The 24,029-nt window shown below is 39.7% G+C and overlaps 1 protein-coding gene across 1 annotated transcript in view; it reads left to right on the top strand.

The window, feature by feature from the left end:
- Vps13b (vacuolar protein sorting 13 homolog B (yeast)) overlaps window positions 1-24,029 on the top strand; it is a 548,051-nt gene that overhangs the window by 504,241 nt on the left and 19,781 nt on the right. The window contains exons 50-55 of the mRNA XM_013012393.1: window positions 1,857-2,003; window positions 4,007-4,290; window positions 5,226-5,353; window positions 5,718-5,917; window positions 17,337-17,455; window positions 21,991-22,796. Of these exons, the coding sequence (XP_012867847.1) occupies window positions 1,857-2,003; window positions 4,007-4,290; window positions 5,226-5,353; window positions 5,718-5,917; window positions 17,337-17,455; window positions 21,991-22,796 (1,684 nt within the window). The remainder of the gene's footprint in view (window positions 1-1,856; window positions 2,004-4,006; window positions 4,291-5,225; window positions 5,354-5,717; window positions 5,918-17,336; window positions 17,456-21,990; window positions 22,797-24,029) is intronic.

Here is a 24,029-nt window from a genome sequence, read left to right as displayed (position 1 = left end):
ATAAGCAAAAAGAAAAAAGCCGGAGTGGCGCTGTGGCTCAAGTGGTAGAGCGCTAGCCTTGAGCTGAAGAGCTGAGGGACAGCATCCAGGCCCAGAGTTCAGACCCATGACCGGACCCCCCCCCCAAAAAAAACTTCCTTCTAAAACAAGAAATCAGTTTTTTTTCAGTATTCAAAGTGGTATCAATTTCCTCAAAATTGTCTGAGCAACACGTTTATGTTCTACAGGCCAAAGTACTGTAACATGGGTTAAACAGCGAAGACCTGTAAGCATGAGTTCCAAAAGTTGAATAGTTGTAAGTTCAGAACTACCTTCAAAACCTGGAAAGTCTGTTACAATGTACAGACAAAGAAACAATACCCTAACCCCTCACAACTTCACCACAGCAAGTGCTAATAACTGTTTGTGAATGAAGGAGCTGTTGGTAAATATACTGCTTACCTATTGCTCTTTAGTAATAACTCAAACTTTTGAGTCTCAGGAATTCCTTTATACTCTTAAAAGTTATTGAAGACTACCTAAATCTTTTATTTCTGAGAGTTGTATCAGTTATTACCATTTTAAATTAAGGTAGAAATGTTTAAAGCATAAGAATTTTAATATATTCCATAAGCCATTAAATGATATGTTACATTGCCTGTGGGAGAGTCCACTGTACACTCATGAGGAAATTAGAGTGAAAAAATAGTGTCTTATTACTGTTTTTAAAACATTTTTTGCACAGGGCACTGGTGGCTTATACCTGTAATCCTCTCTACTCTGATGGCCAAGATCTGAGGATTGTAGTTCAAAGCCAGTCCAGGAAGAAAAGTCCAATTAACCACTAAAAACCAGAAATGGAATTGTAGCTCAAAGTGATAGTGTCCTAGCCTAGAGCAAAAGAGCTCAGGGACAGTGCCCAGGCCCTGTATCATGGAAGAAATACAGAGTTCAAGCCCCACCACCACTACCAACAACAACAAAAAATCATTTTCACTTTATGACACTCCCAGCTTGCTCAGAGACCCCCCCCATGTGTTCCCAGGCCACCCTCTGAGAACTGCCATCTTGAGCTCACCAGTTACTAAATGGGTAGGTAGCATTTCCTCTGAGCTAATGTTCCTCAAATAATACAATAAGGCAATGGAATGCTGAATGTAGTCGTGAATAGCAATGCAATGGAGCCAGGCGGCATGGATCCCAAGCCCAAGTAGATCTTGGCAAGTTGAACAGTGGAACCAATAATAACTACCTATGTAGATATTATGATGTTTCAATTAGGTATTATGATGTTTCAGCCCTGTATTTCCTCTGTAATACAAGAAGACATATAAATTACCAAGATTGAAAAGAAGATTACAAAAATCAGTAATGTGCTTCAAGTATTTAAAATGAGTGGGCAGCACAATATTGCAGTATGTGAGGGTCAATCATTATTTTTTCTCTGTTCTCGTCATCATTGTTTAAAACTGTCAGAGCTCTCCTTGTTTCGTAAGAGGCATTTTGTAAGATCACTAGTATAAAGAACTTGAGGAGTAGATATGCTTGGTTGAATCCTGTTGAGTAAGATATGTGTTAGTTGCTTACATATAAGTGCTTTATAAATATTGTGTGAGTTAATTTACAAACTAATCTGAAAATCTCTTCTTATCACCACACAATAATAGCAAAAGTAACTGGCTTGCTGAAGAGTAAATGCTGTCCCCTTGCATTGGCCAAGACATTTTTGAGACTGAAAGGGAAGGCTGTTAAGTACACTGGACAATAAAGTTGATGCTATCCTGAACAAACCAGATAAAATAAATTTAAGAGATTTGTATATGTTACATATCATTATCATTATGTAAAAATTGCTCTTTCTTTCCTCATTCTTGTAGTTGTGTCAGTTCTGTATTTCCTCCATGATACAGCAAGGTATACAAATTATTCAGATTGAAGACAAGACTACAATCATCAATAATACACCATATCAAATATTTTATAAACCACAGTTATCTGTCTCTAATCCCCATTCTGGAAAGGAGGTAAGCCATTCATAATATGGTTGTTTTGTCTACATTTTTATAAATCAACAAATAGAATTAACTTTTTCAGTCTAGTGCAAAGAACAAAGTGAACACAGTATAGGTAATATAGTGTTAGTAATTAGATGCTGTAATTCAACCATGTATGGCCTGGCCAGTGCCTCCAGGTAATTAATGAGCAGAAATCCTAGGCAGCAGATCCTGACACATTGTTAGATTAGTTCTGTCACCACTGCATCTGCTTACATTATCTAGCATTAACCTTTTTTTTTTTTTTTTTTGGTCATGGGCTTGAACTATGGGCCTAGGTGCTGTCTTTAGCTCTTCAGTTCAAGGCTAGTGCTCTACCACTTGAGCCACAGCACCACTTCTGGTTTTTTGTGGTTAATTGAAGAGTCTCACCCACTTTCATGCCTGGGCTGACTTCAATCCTCAGACCTCAGCCTCTTGAGTAGGATTACAAGCATGAGTCACCAGCACCTGGCTAGCATTAACTTTTTGTTACTCTAGAAGATTCTCTAAACCTCAAGTCCTGTGGCTTGCAAGGCAGATGTTTTTCATGCAAATTAGAAGCCACAGGACTTGAGGAGTGAAGTGGACCAAGCGTTAGGACTGAACTGAACCCCAGTCTGCCAGCTTTATGTCCATGAGAGTTATAATGTGAAAATGTACCAGCTCATTTATCTTGACATCTCAGTGACAGGATATACATTGAACAGTATTCACAAGGATTTTTTACTTGGTTTTTTTGTGCAATTAAAATGAATAGTTATATTTAAGAGAAAATGGAATGCTACTGTTTCATGCTATCAAACTATCATATAGGAGGGCTGGGAAGGTGGCTCAGTGGTAGAGTGCTTGCCTTGCATGCATGGGTTTAATTCCTTAGCACCACATAGGCAGAAGAAGCTGGAAGTGGCGCTATGGCTCAAGTGGTAGAGTGCTAGCCTTAAGCTGAAGAGCTGAGGGACAGCGCCCAGGCCCAGAGTTCAAGCCCCACAACTGACCAGAAAAAAAGAGGGAGTGGCTGGGAAGGTGGCTCAGTGGTAGAGCGCTTGCCTTGCATGCATGAGGTCCTGGGTTCGATTCCTCAGCACCACATAAGCAAAAAGAAAAAAGCCAGAAGTGGCACTGTGACTCACGTGGTAGAGCACTAGCCTTGAGCTGAAGAGCTGAGGGACAGTGCCCAGGCCCAGAGTTCAGGCCTTAAGGCCGACAAAAAAAAAAAAAATGACACACAAACTATCATATAGGAAAGTATTGTCTTTCTGTGCCTTTGTCTGCAGTTATTATGTCTCATATTTTTAGGTCCTAAAAATTATAGTAGAATAATCAAATAGGATTAAAGTTTTATACTTTTTGCCTTGAAACCTGTGTGGTATTTACAAAATCCAGAATTTTATTCTGGATTACTGAAATATCAATAAAAGTAAACATTGGTTATCCAGATGGAAATAGATCATTGCCGTCTACATCGTAGGTGAGGACTAGACAAAGGAACTGGCATGTGCGCTAGTGATCTTCCTGCTTGTCCCTACTCCAGAGCCTCCTGAAAATGAAAGGCTGGGTTCAAAGGTTTTTATTTTCCTCCTTTATTTACAAAACTACTGATGCCAGAAGGTTAGAAATACAATGTACAGGGGAGGATATAATCCAAATCACAAAGCAGTAAGTGGCAAAGCCCAGCCCAAAAACAGTTTTTCTGTTCATGGGTTTGGGATTGCCCCAAACCCCAGTCTCTAGACCTCTACCTCTTGAGTAGCTAGGATTACAGGTGGGAGCCACTGTGCCTAGTGTTTTAAAACACCCTACCTCTATTAGTATGCCCAGAAAAAAACACACTGTGGGCTGGAGTTGTGAATTAAATGGTAGAAAGCTTGCTAAACATTCATGAGACCCTAGGTTCCATCCCCAGTATTGAAGGGAAAAATATGAAGTTCAATTTCCTGCATCTGCATTGTGGTAGTAAATATGCTCTCTCTTACTTATCTTTTTTTTTCCAGTATTTTCATGTTCCAGACAGTGCTACTTTCAGTATTTGCCCGGGTGAGGAGCAGTCTGCTATGAAATGCAGCTCTCTTCCTTGTTGGGATTTCATGCCTGACATTGGGTCATCAGTGTGGGATGTATCCCTTCTTCAGAAACAGATCTTGCTGGGCTTTTGCCCTACAGCAGATGCTGACAGCTCGCAGTGCTGGAGCCTACCAGCTATAGTTAAACAAGAGTTTCCCAGACAAAGCGTGGCAGTGCCCTTTGGGAACTTAAGGGAAAATGGATTCTGTTCCAGGTATTTGACATAAATGTGAATGCCCTTCTTTGCTTGTTGAAGTCAGTGTTCATCCTCAGGCCAAAAGAAGCAGGAGGTTGGCTGCAGTGCGCCATAGATGTAATGCTAGGCTTTCCTTGATCTCTAATGACTTCTGGATGTTGTGTACAGTTGGTTGCATGTCATGATCACAAATAGTGTGTCCCAGTGTACTGCTTATAAGATTTGTTCCTTTTCCACCTCTATGCTAGGGGGAAATGATGGTGCTCATACTGTTATAGCAGCAGTACATTGTAATGAGAGGACTCACCTTTATTTTTAGGAGTTCTTTTGTAAAATGGTGACATGGAAAGGCTAACGTATGTTAGTTTTGACAATCTGTATGTGTAATTTAGAGTGAATTTTTTTTATGTCCATGCAATTATTTAACTCCAAGTAATACAGCTTTACTCTTTATGGAAAAATGTGATACCGTAAAGTATGATCATATTGTGAAAGTTGGCAATAAGCATTATGTATATGGTTAGAATGAAAAAAGAACAAGAACCCAAATTCTCTCCATGTCCATATAAAAGCAGTTCAGGTTCTTCGTTATCCAGATTTACCAGGGGAGAGGAACGTATGTGTCTGAAGAGTTTGAGGCAAAAGAACAGCAGGCAAGGTAGTTTTAAGTCAACTATTGTTTGCTCCCATTGCTACAGTTATGGTTTTATCTTTGAAATAATTTTATCATTCTATGTTTTGAGAGAAATACATATTACTATTATTGTTAAAAATCAATAAACTCACAGTTCACATATGATAACTAATAAATAAGGAGAAAGCCTCCATTACTGGAAAATATTTCCTGAATCATAATAAAAGGGAGGTATTTAGAGTTAAGAATATGCAAACCCAAGTAAATGTGTATTTTTTTTCCTAAACTATGCCTACCATTTGATTTGATTCTGTTCCAGGGCTATAGCACTGACATACCAAGAACACTTTGGAGTGACTTACTTAACCCTCTCAGAAGACCCCAGTCCTCGAGTAATTTTTCACAACAGATGTCCAGTAACATTGCTTATAAAGGAAAATATTAAAGGTATTTATGGAACTGAATTTGAGGAATATAAAAACATATTCTTTCTTGAGGTTCTCAATTTAGTAGATACTTGTGATCCTGTAAAGAATGTTTAAATAAAAGTTTGTATCTGGGCCTCAGTGGCTGACACCTGTAATCCTAACTACTCAGAAAACTGAGATCTGAGGATCATGGTTCAAAGCAGCCTAGGCAGGAAAGTCCATGAGACTCTTCTCTCCAATTAGCCACCAGAAAGCCAGAAGTTGCTCAAGTGGTACAGTGCTAGTAGCCTTGAGTTCAATGAACCCAAGACCAGCACACACAAAAAAGAGTATGCATCCTTTTCTGAGTAGTCTGTTTCATGTATGCATTTTTTACATTTCAGATACTCCAAAGTTTGAAGTTTATTGCAGAAAAATTCCTTTTGAGAGTTCAATGCATCATGAGCTATATCATCATATTTCCAGTTATCCAGATTGTAGGACCAAAGATTTACTTCCTAGTCTTCGTTTGAGAGTAGAATTGCTGGAAGAAATAACAACTGAATGGAGTGACGCCATTGATATCAACAGTCAGGGAACACAGGTTAGTGAACCACATGGGTTCCTGCTAGACCAAAGAATAATTCCCTTGTCTACATTCTCATTGATTGTTTAAGTATTATTATTATTACTATTATTATTATTATTTATTTGGTCAGTCATGAGGCTTGAACTCTGGACCTGAGCACTGTCCCTGAACTTTTCAGTTCAAGGTGAACACTCTACCACTTGAGCCACAGCACCACTTCTGGTTTTCTGGTAGATAATTGGAGATGAGAGTCTCACGGACTTTTCTGCCAGGGCTGGCTTTGAACCGTGATACTCAGATCTCAGCCTCCTGAGAAGCTAGGATTACAGGTGTGAGCCACCAGCACCCAGCTTAATTATATATATATACATAATATATGTATAATATACATATAATATATATCAATATTATATCATATATTATGTAATAAATATTTTTAAGGCTGAACTCGTCTCTATCAGAAAGTAGCACTCGGAAAAATGAAACCATTTCAAATCTAGTAGACATCAAAAGTGAAACAAAATTGTTACACTTAGTAGTTCATGCCTGTAATCCTAGCTACTAAGGAGGCTGAGATCTGAGGTCTGTGTTTGAAGACAGCCCAAGCAAAAAAGTCCATAAAATTCATAATCTCCAATTAACCACCAAAAAAAACTGGAAATAGAGCTGTGGCTCAAGTGGCAGAACACTAACCTTGAGCAAAAAATCTAAGGGACAGGGCCCAGATCCTGAGTTCAAGTCCTATGACTAGCACACGCACACACACACACACACACTCTTGTCAGACTTCTTTATATAAAAGGTAGTCCAGCTGTCCAGATTTTAGAATCATTATGTCAACCCTAGATTAATTCCCTGTTCTGAAAGCATAACATTTTTAAAATATCTGTACTAGTAATCCATAAAGCCCTTCAAATATAATCTTAAAAAGCTAAATTGGTTTCTATGTCACTGAGTTACTAGTATTGCTTTTGTGGATAAAAATGCACATGAATCTAGTATTTCTTTTTTTGCTGTACTTAAATTTTACTACTTATAAATTTTAATGATTACTACTTGTAAATTTCAATGGAAATTTAATGACAATTCAGTGTCATTAAATATGTTTACTGTTAATATTTAATGTTGCCTAACCATCACTATTAGGTTAGTCAGTTTTCCATCTCTGTGACAAAAGTACCTGAGAAACTTAGCTCAAAGGAAGAAAGATTTATCTTTAAATAATAAATTGTTAAATAAAAAATAATGTTTCAGTCTACGGTAAACTGTCCCCATTCTCTAATTGTGCAAGCAGAAGCATTATGGGGAAGGGCATGGCTAAGGAAACCTTCTCACATCATGGCAGGAAGGGACTGGAGACCATTTACACCCTTCAAAGATAGCCCCCAGTGTCCTACTTCTTCCAAGTAGTTCCCATCCCCTAATTACGCATTCAGCTATGAGCTATTTTACCAATGGGTTAATCCATTCATGAAGTTAGTGCCCTTAAGATCCAATGACTTCTCAATAGTTCCACCATGTGCAGACCAAGATTTCAACACATGAAGTTTTGGAGCCATTTTTTAAAATCTAAACCATTAATAGCCACTATCCATTTTATTATTCTAAACAGAAACTCTAAACACACCTTCCCCTTCCTTAATCCTAGTAGACTCTGTGTGCTTTCTGTCACTAAATTTGCTTACTTCTAAGCATCTCAGATAAGAGAAATAATAAAGTATTTGCACCTTTGTATCTGAGGCTTTTTTTTACTTTCTAAATTATGTTAAAGGCTCACTGCATGAGTCTTAAAGTTAGTCATTTTATGTCTGAATAATATTGTGCTATACTTTTAAAAAGTTATTTCACATACATTCACATAGTCTTCACAATAAGCTTATGAAATAGAGTCCAATGTTATAATGCTATAAATCACATATTAGTCATACTAAAAATAATAATAAGCATTGATTATCATTTAGTAATCACTCTGTGCCAGATTTTGTGCTAGCTGTGCTAAATTCAGTCTCCTCTAAGTTTGATAATAGTCATGTAAGTTAGAATTCCCATGAACCTTAAGAGAAAGGTCTAAGGTAGATCTCAATCTTCCTGCATCCAGCACCCATTCTCTAAGACACTGGGCTGTGCATGGTTCTCTTTCATTTGGAATCCTTGGCCCTTCTCTTTCCTTGTCCTCCAGCATATTCTTCCTTATTTCAAGATGTAGCTAAAGCCCCTATAACCATCTCTGTGTGTTCATATAACATTTGTACCTTTAATTATCTTTTTTTTCAGCATTGGGGATTAACCCAGGGATTCACACTTGCCAAGCTAGCACTCTACCATTGGAGCCATGCCCACAGCCCTTTTGCTTGTGTATTGTTTGTATATTGTCTCTCTTAACTTTGTCCAATCTGACCTTGAATTTGTGATCTTTCTACTTCTGTTTCCCTAGTAGCTGAGATTACATGCTTATAACTGTACTTCTTTAGGTTATCTTCTACTACATCAAGATTCCTGGAAGTGGTTAACCATATTTATCCATAGCATAGTGGTGAGTAATTAAATAAGATGAGATTGCTAAAAGTCTATAAAGAAGAGCAAGAGAGTCACAGATACCTAGAGAAACTTCAGCTTGCAAACATAAAGCAGCAAAATAGATGAGGAAAAGCACCTAAATGATAAGAGGAGGGCTAGATAGGAAGAGGAGAACCATTGAGAGACTAATCAATAATGATGAGAAATTGTAAGTGCAGAATGAGCCGAAATGAGAGAATGGAGGGGCAAGTTTAAATTGTTCTTTTAAGGAATGTGACCATAAGAAAATGAGATCAGTGTGGAGGAAGTTCTTTACATGGTAATGGAAAGAGGCCAGACAAGAAGAGCAGGAAAAAAAAAACAAAACATAGAGTCATTGAAGAAGAAAGAGTCACTCCCATGTCTCTGACAGAGGAAAGAAGACAAGGATGAGCACAGCTGCAGATAGATGTGTGGAGAGAGATAGGGGTAGGAAATTCAGTGACTTGGTTCTCAGTAGCCTGATGTTTATTAATTTATGCCAGTTCTGGGGCTTGAACTCAGGGCTTGGGCACTGTCCCTGAGCTTCTTTTGCTCAAGGCTAGCACTCTACCACTTGAGCCACAGCACCATTTCTGGCTTTTTCTGTTTATGTGGTACTGAGGTGTGGAACCCAGTGTTTGATGCATGCTAGGCAAGCACAGTCCCAGCCCCTGGAGTTTATATTTAAAGTGGAGAATGAATAATCTGCTAAAGTAAGGAAAGAGGGAGGGAATGAAAGCCTGCTTTTGAAGTAGACAGTCTGCCCAGCATATCATTTCCACAGCAATGCTCATATGATGGTCATTGAAAATCTGCTGGGTCTGTGCAGCGTTGAGAAATGTCCCTCGTCTTGTTAATTTACAAAATAAATACTGTAAGCTTCTCAAGTGTTCCTGGACTCCCCTGCACTGGGTTGAAAACTTGCTTATATATCACTAGACCCTTCTTTACAATAGGCATCTTGCCTCCCAAGCTATATTTGGGGAGTTCCTATTCACTCTTAAGTTTCCTCAGACATTGGTAGTCAGAGATACTTCAAAGCCCCGGAGGGGTGCACTTTCCAACATTCCTCTTATCATCTGTGGACAGAGGACCCAGCAGAGGCTCATGGTCCCATTAATCTTTGAGGAGCTCTATGCCATATGTCCTGCAGACCATGGTGTACTTCCTCCTCTGGAAGATGTGTTTCAGACCCTCACCAACATCTACTCCTCAATAATACCCCAGGCGTATAAATCACTGGGGAGAGAAGGAGCTATGTCCCTGATGATAATCATATGAGACTTGTACATTGCAAACTACAGGAGCTGTGAAGGAATTAGCAGGTATCTGAGAGAGAGAACCATCAGCCATTGGAGAGCAAAGAAGTGTGTCTCTAGTTGAGAGACCTGGAATCTGTCTGTGTCTTTACAGACAAACAGGCCTCTAGAAAGAGGGTGGCCAAATTTTCTAGTCAGAACAAGCAACATGTTAAAGTTTCAGGGCTCAAGTAGGGGCATGTTCTTTTTAGGGCACAAAACATCAGTATGGCTGTTCTGTCTGATAAAAGACAGGAGGAGAGGAGACCTGTGAGGCAGAGAAAAAGTCTACCAAGCCCTTAGTATCCTGTAAGGATTGGCTTTTATCTTGAGTCACAGGAAATCATCAGATTGTTTATGAAAAGTACATTCTGAGCCACTGAAGGGGAATGATTAGTTAATTATCTCATTATGGCTGAATTTCCTTCTAAAAGGACCCGTAAATTCTCATGATCTTTGGTTCTTAATAGAAGTGTTTAGTACAGTCAACCTCACTGCTATTCTCAATGTGTTTGTATTTAGGAGACACCAGTTCATGTATATATAGCTCAGTACCATCTACAAAGTGCTTCCATTCTTTCATTCATTTGTTCAAAACATTTTATTGAAGATCTATCAAGTGCTAAACCCTTCTTCTCAAATAAGGTATAATTCCCACCTAAATAAATGGAGTAATGTGGTAAGATAGATACTAAGACAGAGCCATTGGTCATTGAAAAGCTTCTTTGTTTTTTCAGTTATGGGGCTTGAACTTTGGGCCTGGGTGCTGTCCCGCAGCTCTTCGGCTCAAGGCTATAGCACTCTTAACACTTGAGCCAGGGCACCACTTCCGGTTTTCTGGTGGTTTATTGGATATAAGAGTCTCACAGACTTTCTGCCTGGGCTGGCTTTGAACCATGATCCTCAGATCTCAGCCTCCTGAGTAGCTAGGATTACAGGCATGAGCCACCAGTGCCCAGCTAGCTAGCACATTGTTATTGGGCTTAAAAAGCCAACTGTTTAGCAAATCATATGATAAAAAACCTGAGGGGTTGTGGTCGACCACAAATTCAATAACAAGAAGTAGTCTGAACTTAAAGAGGTTTCACTTCTGTGGCTTGCTTCTATCCAGAGTCAGGTTGAGACCTAAATCTGCCCATGCAATCTCCCAGTCTTGTTTGTTTTTTCTACACCACGCTGACCTCTGAAGTCTACCTTGACTACAGATACTGCTGCCTGAAAGTTTATCAAACCAGATCAGAAAATTTTTCCAACTTCTCCCTTTAATTAGTATGAGAGTCCCTTCCATGACATGTTGTTTTAGAAGGTCCCAGTGTCAAGTTGTAGTTCATTCCAGTGGCGACTTTATGAAACTTTTTTTTTTTAATTTTAGATTAGTGCTGGGGTTTGAACTCAGAGTCTCACACTTGCTAGATCTCTTGCTCAACTGGCACTCTGCCACTTCAGTCACACTTTTAGCTTGTTTTTTTTTTTTCTGGTTATTTTGAAGAGGAAATGTAGATTTTTCTGCCTAGATGACTTCAAACTTTTCAGTCCTCCTGATCTCAGCATCCTGAGTTGTAGGCTAGGGTTACAGGCATGAGCCACTGGCTTTTTTATTTTTATTTTTGGAAGTACTGGGGTTTAACTCAGGTTTAACTTATAATTGCTAAGCAAGCACTCTACCACCTGAGCCATGAGACCAATCTCTTTTGCTTTATTTTTCAGGGTATCTTGCATTTTGCCTAGGCCAGCATCAGATCATGATCTTCCTGCCAATACTTTCACTCCATTCAGCTGGAATCAATAACTTTTTGTCCAGGCTGGCCAGAAACTATGATCCTCCTAATCAATACCTTCCAGATACCTGGGATTATAGGTATATGCCATCATACCAGGCCCAGAAACTTTTCCACTGATCTCACTACTGTCCCTTGGTAGCATCCACTTGTTTATCCTCCAGATTATCTCAGATTATTTATTTCCCATTGGGTACACCCACACTACAGTTTTTACAGTGGCAGCTTCCCCATCTTCTCTGTTTTCTTATTCGCGCCAAAAAATGTTGGCACTTTGAGTCACTCCTTTAGTAAATGCAATTTCCAGACACATCACCACAGTTACCCTTGCATGAACACACCAGTGTGTTATATTCCCGTTTTAAAATCTGGCAGCTGGAATTACATGCAGTATTCCAAATGTGGTCTAACCAGCTATTACCCCCCTATGGTTCCATTAATAAAGTAGAAGGTTGAATTAGCTTTTTATTAACAAGCTCAGACTACTTCTTGTTATTGAATTTGTGGTCGACCACAACCCCTCAGGTTTTTTATCATATGATTTGCTAAACAGTTGGCTTTTTAAGCCCAATGACAAAATGTTGCAATTTTTCCTAATAAATTAAATCTTGTTGCTATTGACTTCATATAGATTGTGAAATTACTTAAAAATTTTTGTGATGCTGTCATCCAACATATTAAGTATCCATGATAGCTTTATGTCATCTATAGATGTGGTCAGTATGCATTCTACATGTTCCTCCAAGAAGTTAATAAATATGTTGAGCAGCACAAATCCCAGGTCTCCATACTGTGTGAGGATCCTTGAACACTTCAGCCGTGACTAGGTTCAGTCAGCTAGTACCACACCAAACTCTACTGTCATCTAAATACAGGAGAAAATGTGTAGAAAGGCACTTTTAAACAATACTGTGCATATTTCACATCTACAAAACTGTCATGAAACACTTCAAGCCTTGATGAACCAGAATTTGGATATCTGATCTGTCCATTTGGTGCAGGTCCCAGACTACCCTCCACACTAATGCTTGGAGCAACAGCTAGGGATTTCAGATACCTCTAGCTGCCATCCAGGAATTCTTACATAGAAGAAAAGCTTGTAATCTAAGTGAATATCTAGAAAATATCTGGTTCAGGTGTTTTGGCTTCTTGCTTATTTTTCTCAGCTTCCTCCACACCCACGTTAGGGCCAGCAGAGATTAACAACAGATTGGCCCCTACTTCTGCACATCAGCAAGTACTCTGGTCTAGAATCTCCTATGCGTTTACTATTGGTTCTGGCTGAATCACAACTGTTTCCACAGACACTCACGAGCAGGAAATTTCTCTGAAATGTCTTTCAGAATCATATACAGGGAAAAATTACATCCAGAATATCTACTGTTTGCTTTTCATCTATTTCCAACCTTTTCTACTTCAATCACCTTAGAAATTCATCTCCTTTTTCTTTCTGGAATATCTAATTCATCTGATAACTGTAGGTACTGTCTATCACCCAATTACTACCAGATATCTCTGGCTCTGACCCTTCTGAGCTTTAAATCTCTGTTTCCTGCTACCCACCAAATATCTCAGTCTGACAGATCTATGGGTATTTCAAACTCAGTGTGTCTCTAAAATCAAGATGATCATTTTTCAGACCCCAAACCAGCTTTTCCCAGAATCTCTGTTTCAGTTAATGTCATCATAATTTCCCTAGAATACAGGCTTAAATAATACTACTGTAAATTTGTATTGAATGCCTGTTTTATTTCAAGTGCTCTAAAGCTATTTTCACTGGTCTGTCACATCCCTTAAAGGAAGATGCTACCTGAAGCTCAGAGAGGTGATCTTGCACAGGACTAGTGGGCCTGGGATTCACACCCAGAATTGTCTGGCTTACAAGCTTTCTGCTGCATCCAAGTACCTTCCTGTTCTCTCTTGCCCCAGACACCCAGTAAATCTGTGTTCTCTCAGAAATACCTCATAAATGCCTGGAATCTGTCCCTTCGCTCCATAACCAGAGTTGTCTTCAAGCCTTTGGTTCATTATCTCAATCCAAGATTTTAGCAGTAGCCTCTTAAAAGATCTCTCTATAGTTAACCTGTCCACTCTAGTCTGTGTCCACAACAACTACCAAAGTAGCTAATAAAACATGTTTTATTATTACTTTTATTATTATTAGTCCAGAGGCAGCTCTCTAGTCCACTAGAATGCCTAAAGCAGATCAGCTCTGGGACCAGGCTACATCTTACCTTGGTCTTCCCTTTATAGGTTAGGGATTAGTCCCTTAGCACATGTGTAAACGTCTTCTTCACAGCCTTCAAAGGCAATGCCTGAAGTTCTCACATATCATAGCTTATCTACTTGAGATTCTTTTCTGTATACTACTCTCATGAATGTAGAAGAAGTGAAGCCTGTTTCTACTCTTAGGAGTGTTCTTACCTTTTTTTTTTTTTTCCAGCTGGATACTCTGGGAGATTTTTTTCCTTTGATAGTACTAAGATTTGAGGTCAGGCTACATACTTGCTAAACATGTGCTCTACCCTGTGAGCCATATCTCCAGCCCTTTTTTGTACTGGTTGTTTTTTATATATAATCTTACTTCCTGCCCATAGACCTGGATCCACCTACATTAGGCTTCCTGTTCTAGCTGAGATGACAGGCACTTACCACTACACTTAGCTTTTCCATTGAGCTGGAATCTAGCCTACACTCTCCCTAGAGCTTATGATGAGAGGCATGAACCACCTGTACCTAGTTATCAATTAAGAAGAGATTTGGTGAACTTTTCTGCGTGGGCTGGCTTCAAACCTCTGTCTAGATACTCTAATCCTGAGTAGCAGGATTACATGTGTAAACCATCAGCACTGGCATTCCTGGTCCTTACTAAAACATTCTTTTGTTGTCTCGCTTCCTTTTACCTCTTTCTGGCTTTAAGAGAGCTTCTGTGGGAAAAGCATACCCTTAATATGAGTTACATTCTTAGTCACTTTAACATTTAAAAGTTTTAATAATGAATATGATGATTTTGGTCCGTCTTAGAAAGTTAAACTAGGTTGTGCTGCCTATCATCATCATCATAATTATCCCAGGTTCAGTTTTTGTGTATGCTCTGTGCTCCATCTTGAATCTGCTCCATTGTAACGAACCACTTCCAAACCCAGAGACTTAAAATAATGATTAAGAGTGTTTTATAAGGCCGGGTGCCGGTGGCTTACCCCTGTAATCCTAGAGACTCAGGAGGCTGAGATCTGAGGATTGCAGTTCAAAGCCAGCCCAGGCAGGAAAGACCATGAGGCTCTTATCTCCAATAAACCAGAAAACTGGAAGTGGTGTTATTGCTCAAGCGGTAGAGTGCTAGCCTTGAGCTGAAGAGCTGAGAGACGGTGCCCAGGCCCAGAGTTCAAGCCCCATGACTGACAAAAAAAATGTTTTGAGTGAATTTTCTGCAGGGTGAAGCTTGGACTACATATATACTGCATTTGGCAGGAGTTGGCTGAGGAATGGATTCAGCTAGGAATTCTGGACAACTCTCTCACCATGTAGTCTTTCCTGCTTGAGCAGGCCAGACCAGGTTTATTCACCCCCATTAGCAAGTTATTTGGGGTTTGATTTTTTGGTTGTTTTGCTGATGCCCTGTTATCTAAAGAAAGTCATATAGCCAAGCTCTTATGTCCATTTAGGAAGGAGCTACACAGAACATGTATACTCAGATGCAAAAACTCATTGCTGTATTTCACTCATCTACCATTGGTACAAAAAATAGAAGGCAGCAGCTTCCTTTACAGTCCAAAATGTATTTTGGGGCTTTTCAACCTGTACAGACTGTCACAGCCTCTCAACTCATTTATTAGAAACAATATGTTCTTTAGCCCATGTCTGATCTGAAACAGAAAGCCCTTACCTATTCTCTGCATCAGGGAACAAAAAGATGACTCTTCTATACTGTAACTCAAAAGTATCACGTGTCAATTATGCCCATAGCCCATTGCCAAAAAGTAATCACATGGCTGCAGTCTAATCCTGTGGGAGAGGGGAGATAGATACCACCACAGCAGCCACTGTTCAAAGTTGGCTATTCCAGTCACCTACTGATCTTCCCTGAGGACCAGGCCCTCGGTGTAATTACTGAAGAAAATAGACAAAATGCCTTTGCTTTGGTGGAGCTCACAGAGAGATGAGGGTGGTTACTACAGAAGAAGAGAAGTGTATATACCTCTGCTCTGGAATGTTAGTTTTGTCTCAGTATTTGTGCAGTTTGCCTTGTTGCCACTTGAACTGTGAACAACTGGTGCATATCTTTTTATCTACTCCGATAACCAGTTTTTTTGTGGGTACCCTGTAAGTATGTATCAGAAAATGGGTAAACTGATTGAATGATCCAACCCATCAGTCCCGAACAAGCATTTCCTTTAGGTTTATAGCTGCATATACAAAGGCTTGGAGTTGTGAGCTTTTATTCTAACATGTGAAAGACAACAAGGAGATGGGCCAGGATTTAAGACCATTTCTTTCATTGTCAACAGGGACAAAAGGTACACCCAGCAGTCTCTCCATAGTCTAGGTTTTTGACTAGCAGGTATGGATTTGAAGTTTAGATTAATTTGCCTTCTTTCAAAACTCCCCCTGGACAATTAAACCTTAAAAAGGTTTGTGCCAAGTGAATAATCCCAGTCTTCCAGTAAAGATTTGTATGGAGTACAATATATTTTAGGCACAGGGAATGGGAAATGGTAAGGCAAGGGCCTAGGCTAGAAGATGAATCGCAGATAAGCTTATGAGAGAAGGAGGCAAAGATGGCATCCAGGTGGCCTGGCTGAATATGGTCAGAGTTTCTAAGAAAGAAGCCCAGTAACCTTTGGGTTATTTCTCAACATGAGTCTGTGGTCCTCTCCTGTGCATTTATGTATACTCTCTGTAGTTCTTCATTTAGTCAGATTTAGAATGCATTCATCACTTGGCAAGTAAGCACCTAGCTTTGTTTCTTCCTTCAAGAATTGTCAGAGATTTTTCTATTATTTCCTGTCCTAATAATAGAGGTCCAGATTTGGAGTAAAATGGTTTACAGATCATTAGAATGTACATTCCCAAGCACAGGAGGTTCTTGCGCCTGCTTTCAGGTAATCCTGGCTGTGAACATGATGTTCTTGGGGTTGTTTTTCCACAAAGTTCTGTTCTGTTTTCAAATAGTTATTCATGTAAGCAGCAGTGTTATTTAATGTTGAAAGGACATCTGTTCTGCTGCCCTGGCACCTGCATTCTGACATTGAACAGTTTTTAGTTTTTAGTCTTAGTTCATCTTCTTATGGTATAAAAATCAATTTTGACCCTAAGCAAATTAATTTACCTAAAATTCTTATGAGTTTGTGAGGGATGGGCTTTGGGGGGGGGGAGTTGTGCCCAGCATGTGAAGCTACCCTTGTAGTAGTAAGTCAGCTCTCAACAGTCTGAAAATGTTTCACACGTTGCTGTTCAAGTCCTCAGTTTTAGGGTGTTTTCCCCCCATGGAGATTCATATGTACACATAAAGCTGGCCCAGGGCTGGCCTCCAGCACATACAGAGGTATTTGTCAGTTCCAAAGAAACAGAGAATGAAGATACTCATGCCCCATCATCCATCATTTCTCTTCTGTGAACAACGGTACAGCTGGATATTGAAAAATCTGGATTTGATTTTTTTTTCATTTCAAGTCAACTGAATAGCCTGTACACGTGGATATAAAGAAATATAAGCAGAAAATGTTTTTGGTATTGAATCAGAACTTAAGACATTCAAAATTGGCCATTTCAGTAGCATTCTTAGTGCTGTGTAATGAGATTGTGAATATTTCATTGCAGGTTGTATTCCTCACTGGTTTTGGCTATGTGTACGTGGACATTGTGCATCAGTGTGGCACAATCTTCATCACTATGGTCCCTGAAGGAAAAGCAGGATTTATTTTAACCAATAGCAACAGGTATATCTAATTATTTTTCCAGTAATATAGTTAAGATTTACCATTATAAATATGTAGCCTATCATTTGTCATTCTTTGTTACTTCTATATACCCCTGACGCTTCTAGTTAATTATGTATGATATGTAAGATCTAGTTACTAGCATTAAATCATACAATATATTATATTTTTTCAGTCTTTTCATTCTTCTGTTGTAAGTTTTACAACCTGATTTACAAACTAAGACATACATCTTAAGTTATACAATTGCCTAAAACAATGTTTCTTTTTTTTTAATTGTGAAAATACTGTACAGAGGGGTTACAATTACATGGGCAAGATAATGAGTACATTTATAATCAAGCATTGTAGCCTCCTCCTTTCTTTTTTTAAAAAATATTTTTATATATTTTGAAATACTTGTTCAAAGGGGTCCTGATAGAAGTATAAATTGGTATCATTTTTCTTTTTTTGGGGGGGGGTCCGGTTGTGGGGCCTGAACTCTGGGCCTGGGCGCTGTCCCTCAGCTCTTCAGCTCAAGGCTAGCGCTCTACCACTTGAGCCACAGCGCCACTTCCGGCTTTTTTCTTTTTGCTTATGTGGTGCTGAGGAATTGAACCCAGGGCCTCCAGCATGCAAGGCAAGCGCTCTACAACTGAGCCACTTTCCCAGCCCCTGTCATTTTTCTTAAACATACTTTATCAATATGTTTTAAGAGCTTTGAAATCTCTTTGGCTTAGAAATTCCACTTTTAAAGATTTAAAGAGTTAAAAAAAGAGTAAGGAAATGGACATAGATATGTACAAAGGGATGTTTCTAACATTGCTAATTATAATAGCAAAATACTATTGTACCAAAATGCCTATTGTTAGTAGAATCAGAAATAACATTTTGCAAAAATAGGATTTTGACATAACAGAAAAATTTCTATGATAGAAAGTATAGCAAGCAGACTATAGATACAGCATTAAATATATGTAATAGTTATATATCACCTGTACATATTGACAGTATATATATGCACACATATGGTTATGTCATGTTCTTTTGGCTATACTGAAGTTTGAGCTTGAAACATCATATTTTCATGTTTTCTAAACTGGTGTTCTACCACTTAAGCCATACCTCCAGCCCCTTTTTGCTGATTATTCTAAAGAAGGAGTATAGTAAAATTTTCTACACAGGCTGGATTTGAACCATAATCCTCCAGATCTCAATCTCCTGAGAGGGGAGGATAGGAGTATGTTAGCTAGAATTACAGCTCCTAGAGGGAGAAATAGTAAGATACCGCCCAAGTCCAGCTTAGGTGAAAGTTTACAATATCCTGAACCCTACCTGAAAAATAAGTAAAACAAAAGATAATGTTATCATGACTCAAATAAGTGACAGAACACTTGCATAAGAAGCACAAGGCTATGAATTCAAACTTCAGTATTAGGAGGGGAGGTGGTTGAAGAAAGCTAGGGTATGGTGGCTTAAGCCTATAATACTAACTACTTGGAAGGTGGAGATTAGGAGATTACCATTCAAGTCCAGCCCAGGCAAAAACATGTTTGGGATACTCCTTCACAGCCAATGGCTGGGTGCGGTGGTGCACACCCAATTATGAGAATAATCACAAATGCAAATAGTTGGATTGTAGTCTTGGTTGGCCTGAGCATAAAATGAGACTCCCTCTCAAAAAGGCCAACACAAAAAGGCTGGCAAGTAGTTCCTTCTTAGCAAACATAAGGCCCTGAGTTCAACCCCAAAGTACTACCAAAGAAAAAAAAGTGAAAAGAAATAATCATGACTGCTAATAAATGGTAGATTTAGCGTCATAAGTGCTTAGTTAATAATTTCTGTATTTTAATTCCGTAATAGCATTTTTTAAAGAACTCATTAATTTGGGCCTGCTGTTTCACTCACATTTGATAGAATTTTTTATTATTGCTCAAGAGTATGTAGAACATTAATAGTGTGACAGAATCGGAGGCTAAAATTTAAATTGTATAAACTTCAAGCCCATACAACAGTTTTAGAAACATTCCTCATAGGGTATAACTGTTCATGACAAGCCACAAAGGAAATAAGACAGTATAAATATCTACAACTTGCACTTGTTTGATTCATTTATCCAACAAATAGTTTCAGTGCTTACTATATTCCAGGTGCTTTTATGAGGACATAGTTGCATCATTGAGTAAAAGACAATAAAGCTCTTGCCCTTGAGAGTACATTCTCATGGACATTATCAGATTAAGAAGAAATGGAGAGAAAAGAAACATAACCAAAGGGATATTTTATGATATGGTACATGGCCAGCATGCAACACAGGTATAAAACAACCCAGTTAAAGCAGCCATAAGTGACAGGACCTGGGAAAAAGGAGAATGGACTTTTAAAGCAGTTCTTATAGAAAGCCAATCCAAGGCTGGGATTGTGGCTTAGTGGTAGAGTGCTTGCCTGGCATGCATGAAGCCCTGGGTTTGATTCCTTAGTACCACATAAGCAGAAAAAGCCAGAACTGGCGCTGTGGCTCAAGCACTAGAGCACTAGCGTTGAGCACAGAGAGGCTCAGGGACAGAGCCCAGGCCCTGAGTTCAAGGCCCAGGACCAGCAAAAAAAAAAAAAAAAAGCCAATCCACAAATCTGGCATGTGAGCAAAGTCTTGAAAAGGAAAGTGGTTATTAATATGAAAGACATGTTTGCTAGACCAGGGCACATCATGCACCTGTGCCCTGGCATCACGGAGGGCAGGCCAGAGGCCAGCAGAGTAGGGGAGGTAAAAGTAGTAATGCATAAAGCCATGGAGCTCAAGGCTGGAAGGGGGCCCATAGGCCATTGTTAAGAGCTGCCTTTGTTGTTGTTGGTGGTGGTGGTGGTGGTGGTGGTCGTGGGGCCTGAACTCTGGGCCTGGGCACTGTCCCTCAGCTCTTCAGCTCAAGGCAAGCTCTCTAGCATTTAAGCCATAGCGCCACTTCTGAATTTTTTTTTTCTGTTTATATGGTGCTGAGGAATCGAATCCAGGGCCTCATGCACGCAAGGTAAGCACTCTACCACTGAGCCATCTTCCCAGACCCTGCTTTTTAATTCTAAGTGAAATGAGGATGCCATTAGAACATTTGGAATAGAGAACCTGTGGCTTAAATTTTTCGATAAGTGGCTGTTCAGTTGAAGCAGGCTCTAGAGAAATGAAATCCAACCAATCAGGACACTCCTACAGTTTGAAGGCTGTTATATGTAAACATCCAAGAGATACTGGTGGCTTAGACCACAGTAATATTAGTGGAAGTGGGTGGGAAGATTTGGGGATATATTTTTCAGGAAAAGCCAGTGAGACGTCCCTTATATGTTAGATATGGATTTAAAAATAGAGACATCAAGAGTGATTTGAAAAAAAAAATTGGTGTGATCAGTTGGTAGGTTATGAATACCATTAACTGAATAGAAAAGGCTGTGTGAGAGTTGAGGGTGTAAGAACAAGATTTGAATACACAGATGTCATGACCAACTGAGTTTGAGACATCATTTAGCCTTCTCAGTGTGACTATATGGACAGGCAGATTAGAATTCTAGGCATCCACATAGTAGTGGTGCTTCAAGACATGAGACTGGCTAAGATTCCCAAAGAATCAGTGGTGATGGGGAAGAAAAGTGGGACCATGGCTTGAATCCTAGAGACCATTAACTTAAGAGGTCTGCTAGAAGAGAAGAAAGGATTCATGTAGACAACTAAGCATGAGTGACCAGAGAGAAGATCTAAGAAAAGACAGTTAAAAAATAGTGTGTGATGGGAGAGAAAGTTCCCAGTAATGTCAAACGTCATAAATAATTTGAGTAAGCATAAAATGAAGTCCATCATTGCTTTGGCCAAATGGAAGTCACTGGTGACTTTGAAAAGAGTTGTTTTGTCAAACTATGATATATAATTCAGCTAGCAGCACACTCATAGAACAGAGAAGAAGAATAGGAGACAATGTATAGCAAATACTTCAGAATTTTTCTATAAATGGTTTCAGAGAAATGAGTGCTAAGTAGAGAAGGAAGTAGAGTCATAATTGTTTAAGAGAAGAGAAATAACAGCATGTTTATGAGCTGTTGGCAAGGAAAAGAAAAGTAATCTAGAACAGGATGCATTGCGGGAGTGATGACCTTGAGCAATGAGTGCAGAATCCTGAGGTACACCTTAGGGGCACAGGGAAGGCAGCATGCTGCAAATGCTGAGCTTTCTTCTGTTTGCCTCACTTTTTCAATTTAAGGTTTTTAGTTATTTTATTCATCTTTTTGTCTTGTTCTCATCATGACAAAAGCTAATGGGATTCTGGAGTAAAAATCTGGTGTTGATAAGGGAAACACATACAGAAACATGACAAGAACTTGTAATAGTCCCATTGGGAGCATTTCCCAATACTCTTCTAGTGTGGCTGGCTCTGTCTACACACAATGTACTGACAGTTGAGTTCTTATTTGTCTCTTATGAGAATCTCATGTCCTATTAGGAGGTGTTTAATAAGACACTGTTATTTTAAAAAGAAGGAAAATTGGAGAGAATAATGTTTCCTTTTCTCCTCTAGAACTCTGGAAAAGATGATTACCTTTAAAATGTTTGTCACTCAGTTGAGCCTGGCAATATCTGATGACCTCACTCACCCCAGAGCATCGTCTGAACTTCTGAGGCTCACACTAGACAATGTTTTTCTCCACGTGGCCCCTGTAGCCACTGCCCTCTCTGGGGAAGAGCCTGTGGCCACTCTCTTCCAGCTTTACTCTGTGGAAGTCTTCTGTGGGGACCTGCAGCTGGACAACCAGCTTTACAACAAGTCCAATTTCCACTTCGCTGTTTTGGTCTGCCAAGGAGAGAAAACAGAACCTATTCAGTGCTCCAAAATGCAGAGTCTCCTTGTCTCCAGCAGGGATTTGGAAGAATACAAGGAGAATTGCTTCATCAAACTTCACATCACAGTAACTGATGGCAGTAGCTTTCTGCTTGATGTCCATGAGTTCAGTTTCGAACTGAAGCCTGCCCGGTTATATGTGGAGGACACATTTGTGTACTACGTTAAAACTTTGTTTGAGACTTACCTTCCTCACAGCAGACTGGCTAGCCATGCCACACAGCTCTCTGGGGATAGACAAGTGCTGCCTCCACAGGTGAGACAGCATGCCAGGGCCTTAGTGAACCCGGTGAAGCTACGGAAGCTGGTCATCCAGCCCGTGAACCTGCTTGTCAGCATCCACGCTTCCCTCAAGCTGTACATAGCCTCCGACCACACTCCTCTCTCCTTCTCAGTGTTTGAAAGAGGACCCATCTTCACCACCGCAAGACAGCTGGTCCACGCCCTGGCCATGCACTACGCTGCTGGGGCTCTGTTCAGAGCAGGTGAGGAGAAGCTAAAGGTCTATGATAAGTTAGTGCCTGGGCCAGAACTATGGAAAACAATAGTTGAAAAGTAGGGCTTTGCAATGAAACCAAACTAGATGGAAGTCTAGACTCCACTTGTTTAAGCCCTTTGGGCAAGTTGTTAAACCTCCTTAAATCTTCATTTCCTCATCTATAAAGTGTTTTCTTGTGGGGAGGAGCAAATATAATTATGTCAAGTACTCAACATTTTACTTTACATTTAGTAAATATTCTGACAATAGTTGCCATATTTTTCACTGTTACATGACTTAGATTTTAGTTCAATTTAGCAAAAAAAAAGTAGAAACTTTCAGCATCTGACCCTTTCTCAACATACTAGCACAGCCAGAAAATTAGCCCACCTTCAGCTGCTGGGACCCAAAGGAGCCCAGTTCTAGGCAGTCACTGTTCCTCATTGCTGCTGGTAAATGCTTGTCGTTGAGAGATTTGAGCACTTGTTTGCTCTGCATGTGATGCACAAGCTCTGCCTCTCCAGAGTCAGTGGACACAGAGCAAAGTGAAGGCTGTTGGTGTCTTAGCCACTCCACATACCTGAGCCCAGGTAGGAAGAATGCTCTCCTTCATCCTTACCACCTTCTGGTACCAAATAGGTGGTATGCCCTAGTACTTTTAGGTGGGTTGTGCTTTCCTCAGGGGCCCAGAGGGAGTGATAAAGCTTCTGTTTTCGGTTTAGTTGGGAAAGCCTTCAAAGAGTGTTTGGTATGTGTGCAGAATCTTATATGGGAAGTATTGTGCTGCAGATTATCTTGAGGACCATTTGGTCTCAGAATACAGTACTCAGCACTGAAGCAGATGTCCCTGAGCCAAGGTTAATCAGGCAGCTTGCTTGATCGTCTCCTCATGGTCCTAATGATTCAAGCCCAGAACAGCATCCCAATTTGGCCTTGTCAGGCCCCCTCCAGTAAAGAGAGCAGAAGTCTGGCTTTCTGAAAATAATGAAGGCTCTTTGTGACCTTGTGCTTGCTGAATGCATTACCGTTGAAGATTCAGATTGTAGCATTGGTCAAATGCCAGTAATTGTATTATACTGGTAAGATTACATCTCTTCCACAACAAAATTGTCATAGAAATTAACAGAGCTAACCAGACATTAAAAAAAAGACAATTATCAGAGACAGGGCCCTACCAAACCTATTATTTTGATAGCTTGCATAACAGTGAAGAAAACATTTCCCTCTTGCTAAGATGTCA

Source organism: Dipodomys ordii, unplaced genomic scaffold (assembly GCF_000151885.1).
Source record: "Dipodomys ordii isolate 6190 unplaced genomic scaffold, Dord_2.0 Scaffold17, whole genome shotgun sequence".
Lineage (NCBI taxonomy): Eukaryota > Metazoa > Chordata > Mammalia > Rodentia > Heteromyidae > Dipodomys > Dipodomys ordii.
Note: the sequence above shows the minus strand (reverse complement) of the source record. Positions and strands in the feature narration are given on the sequence as shown.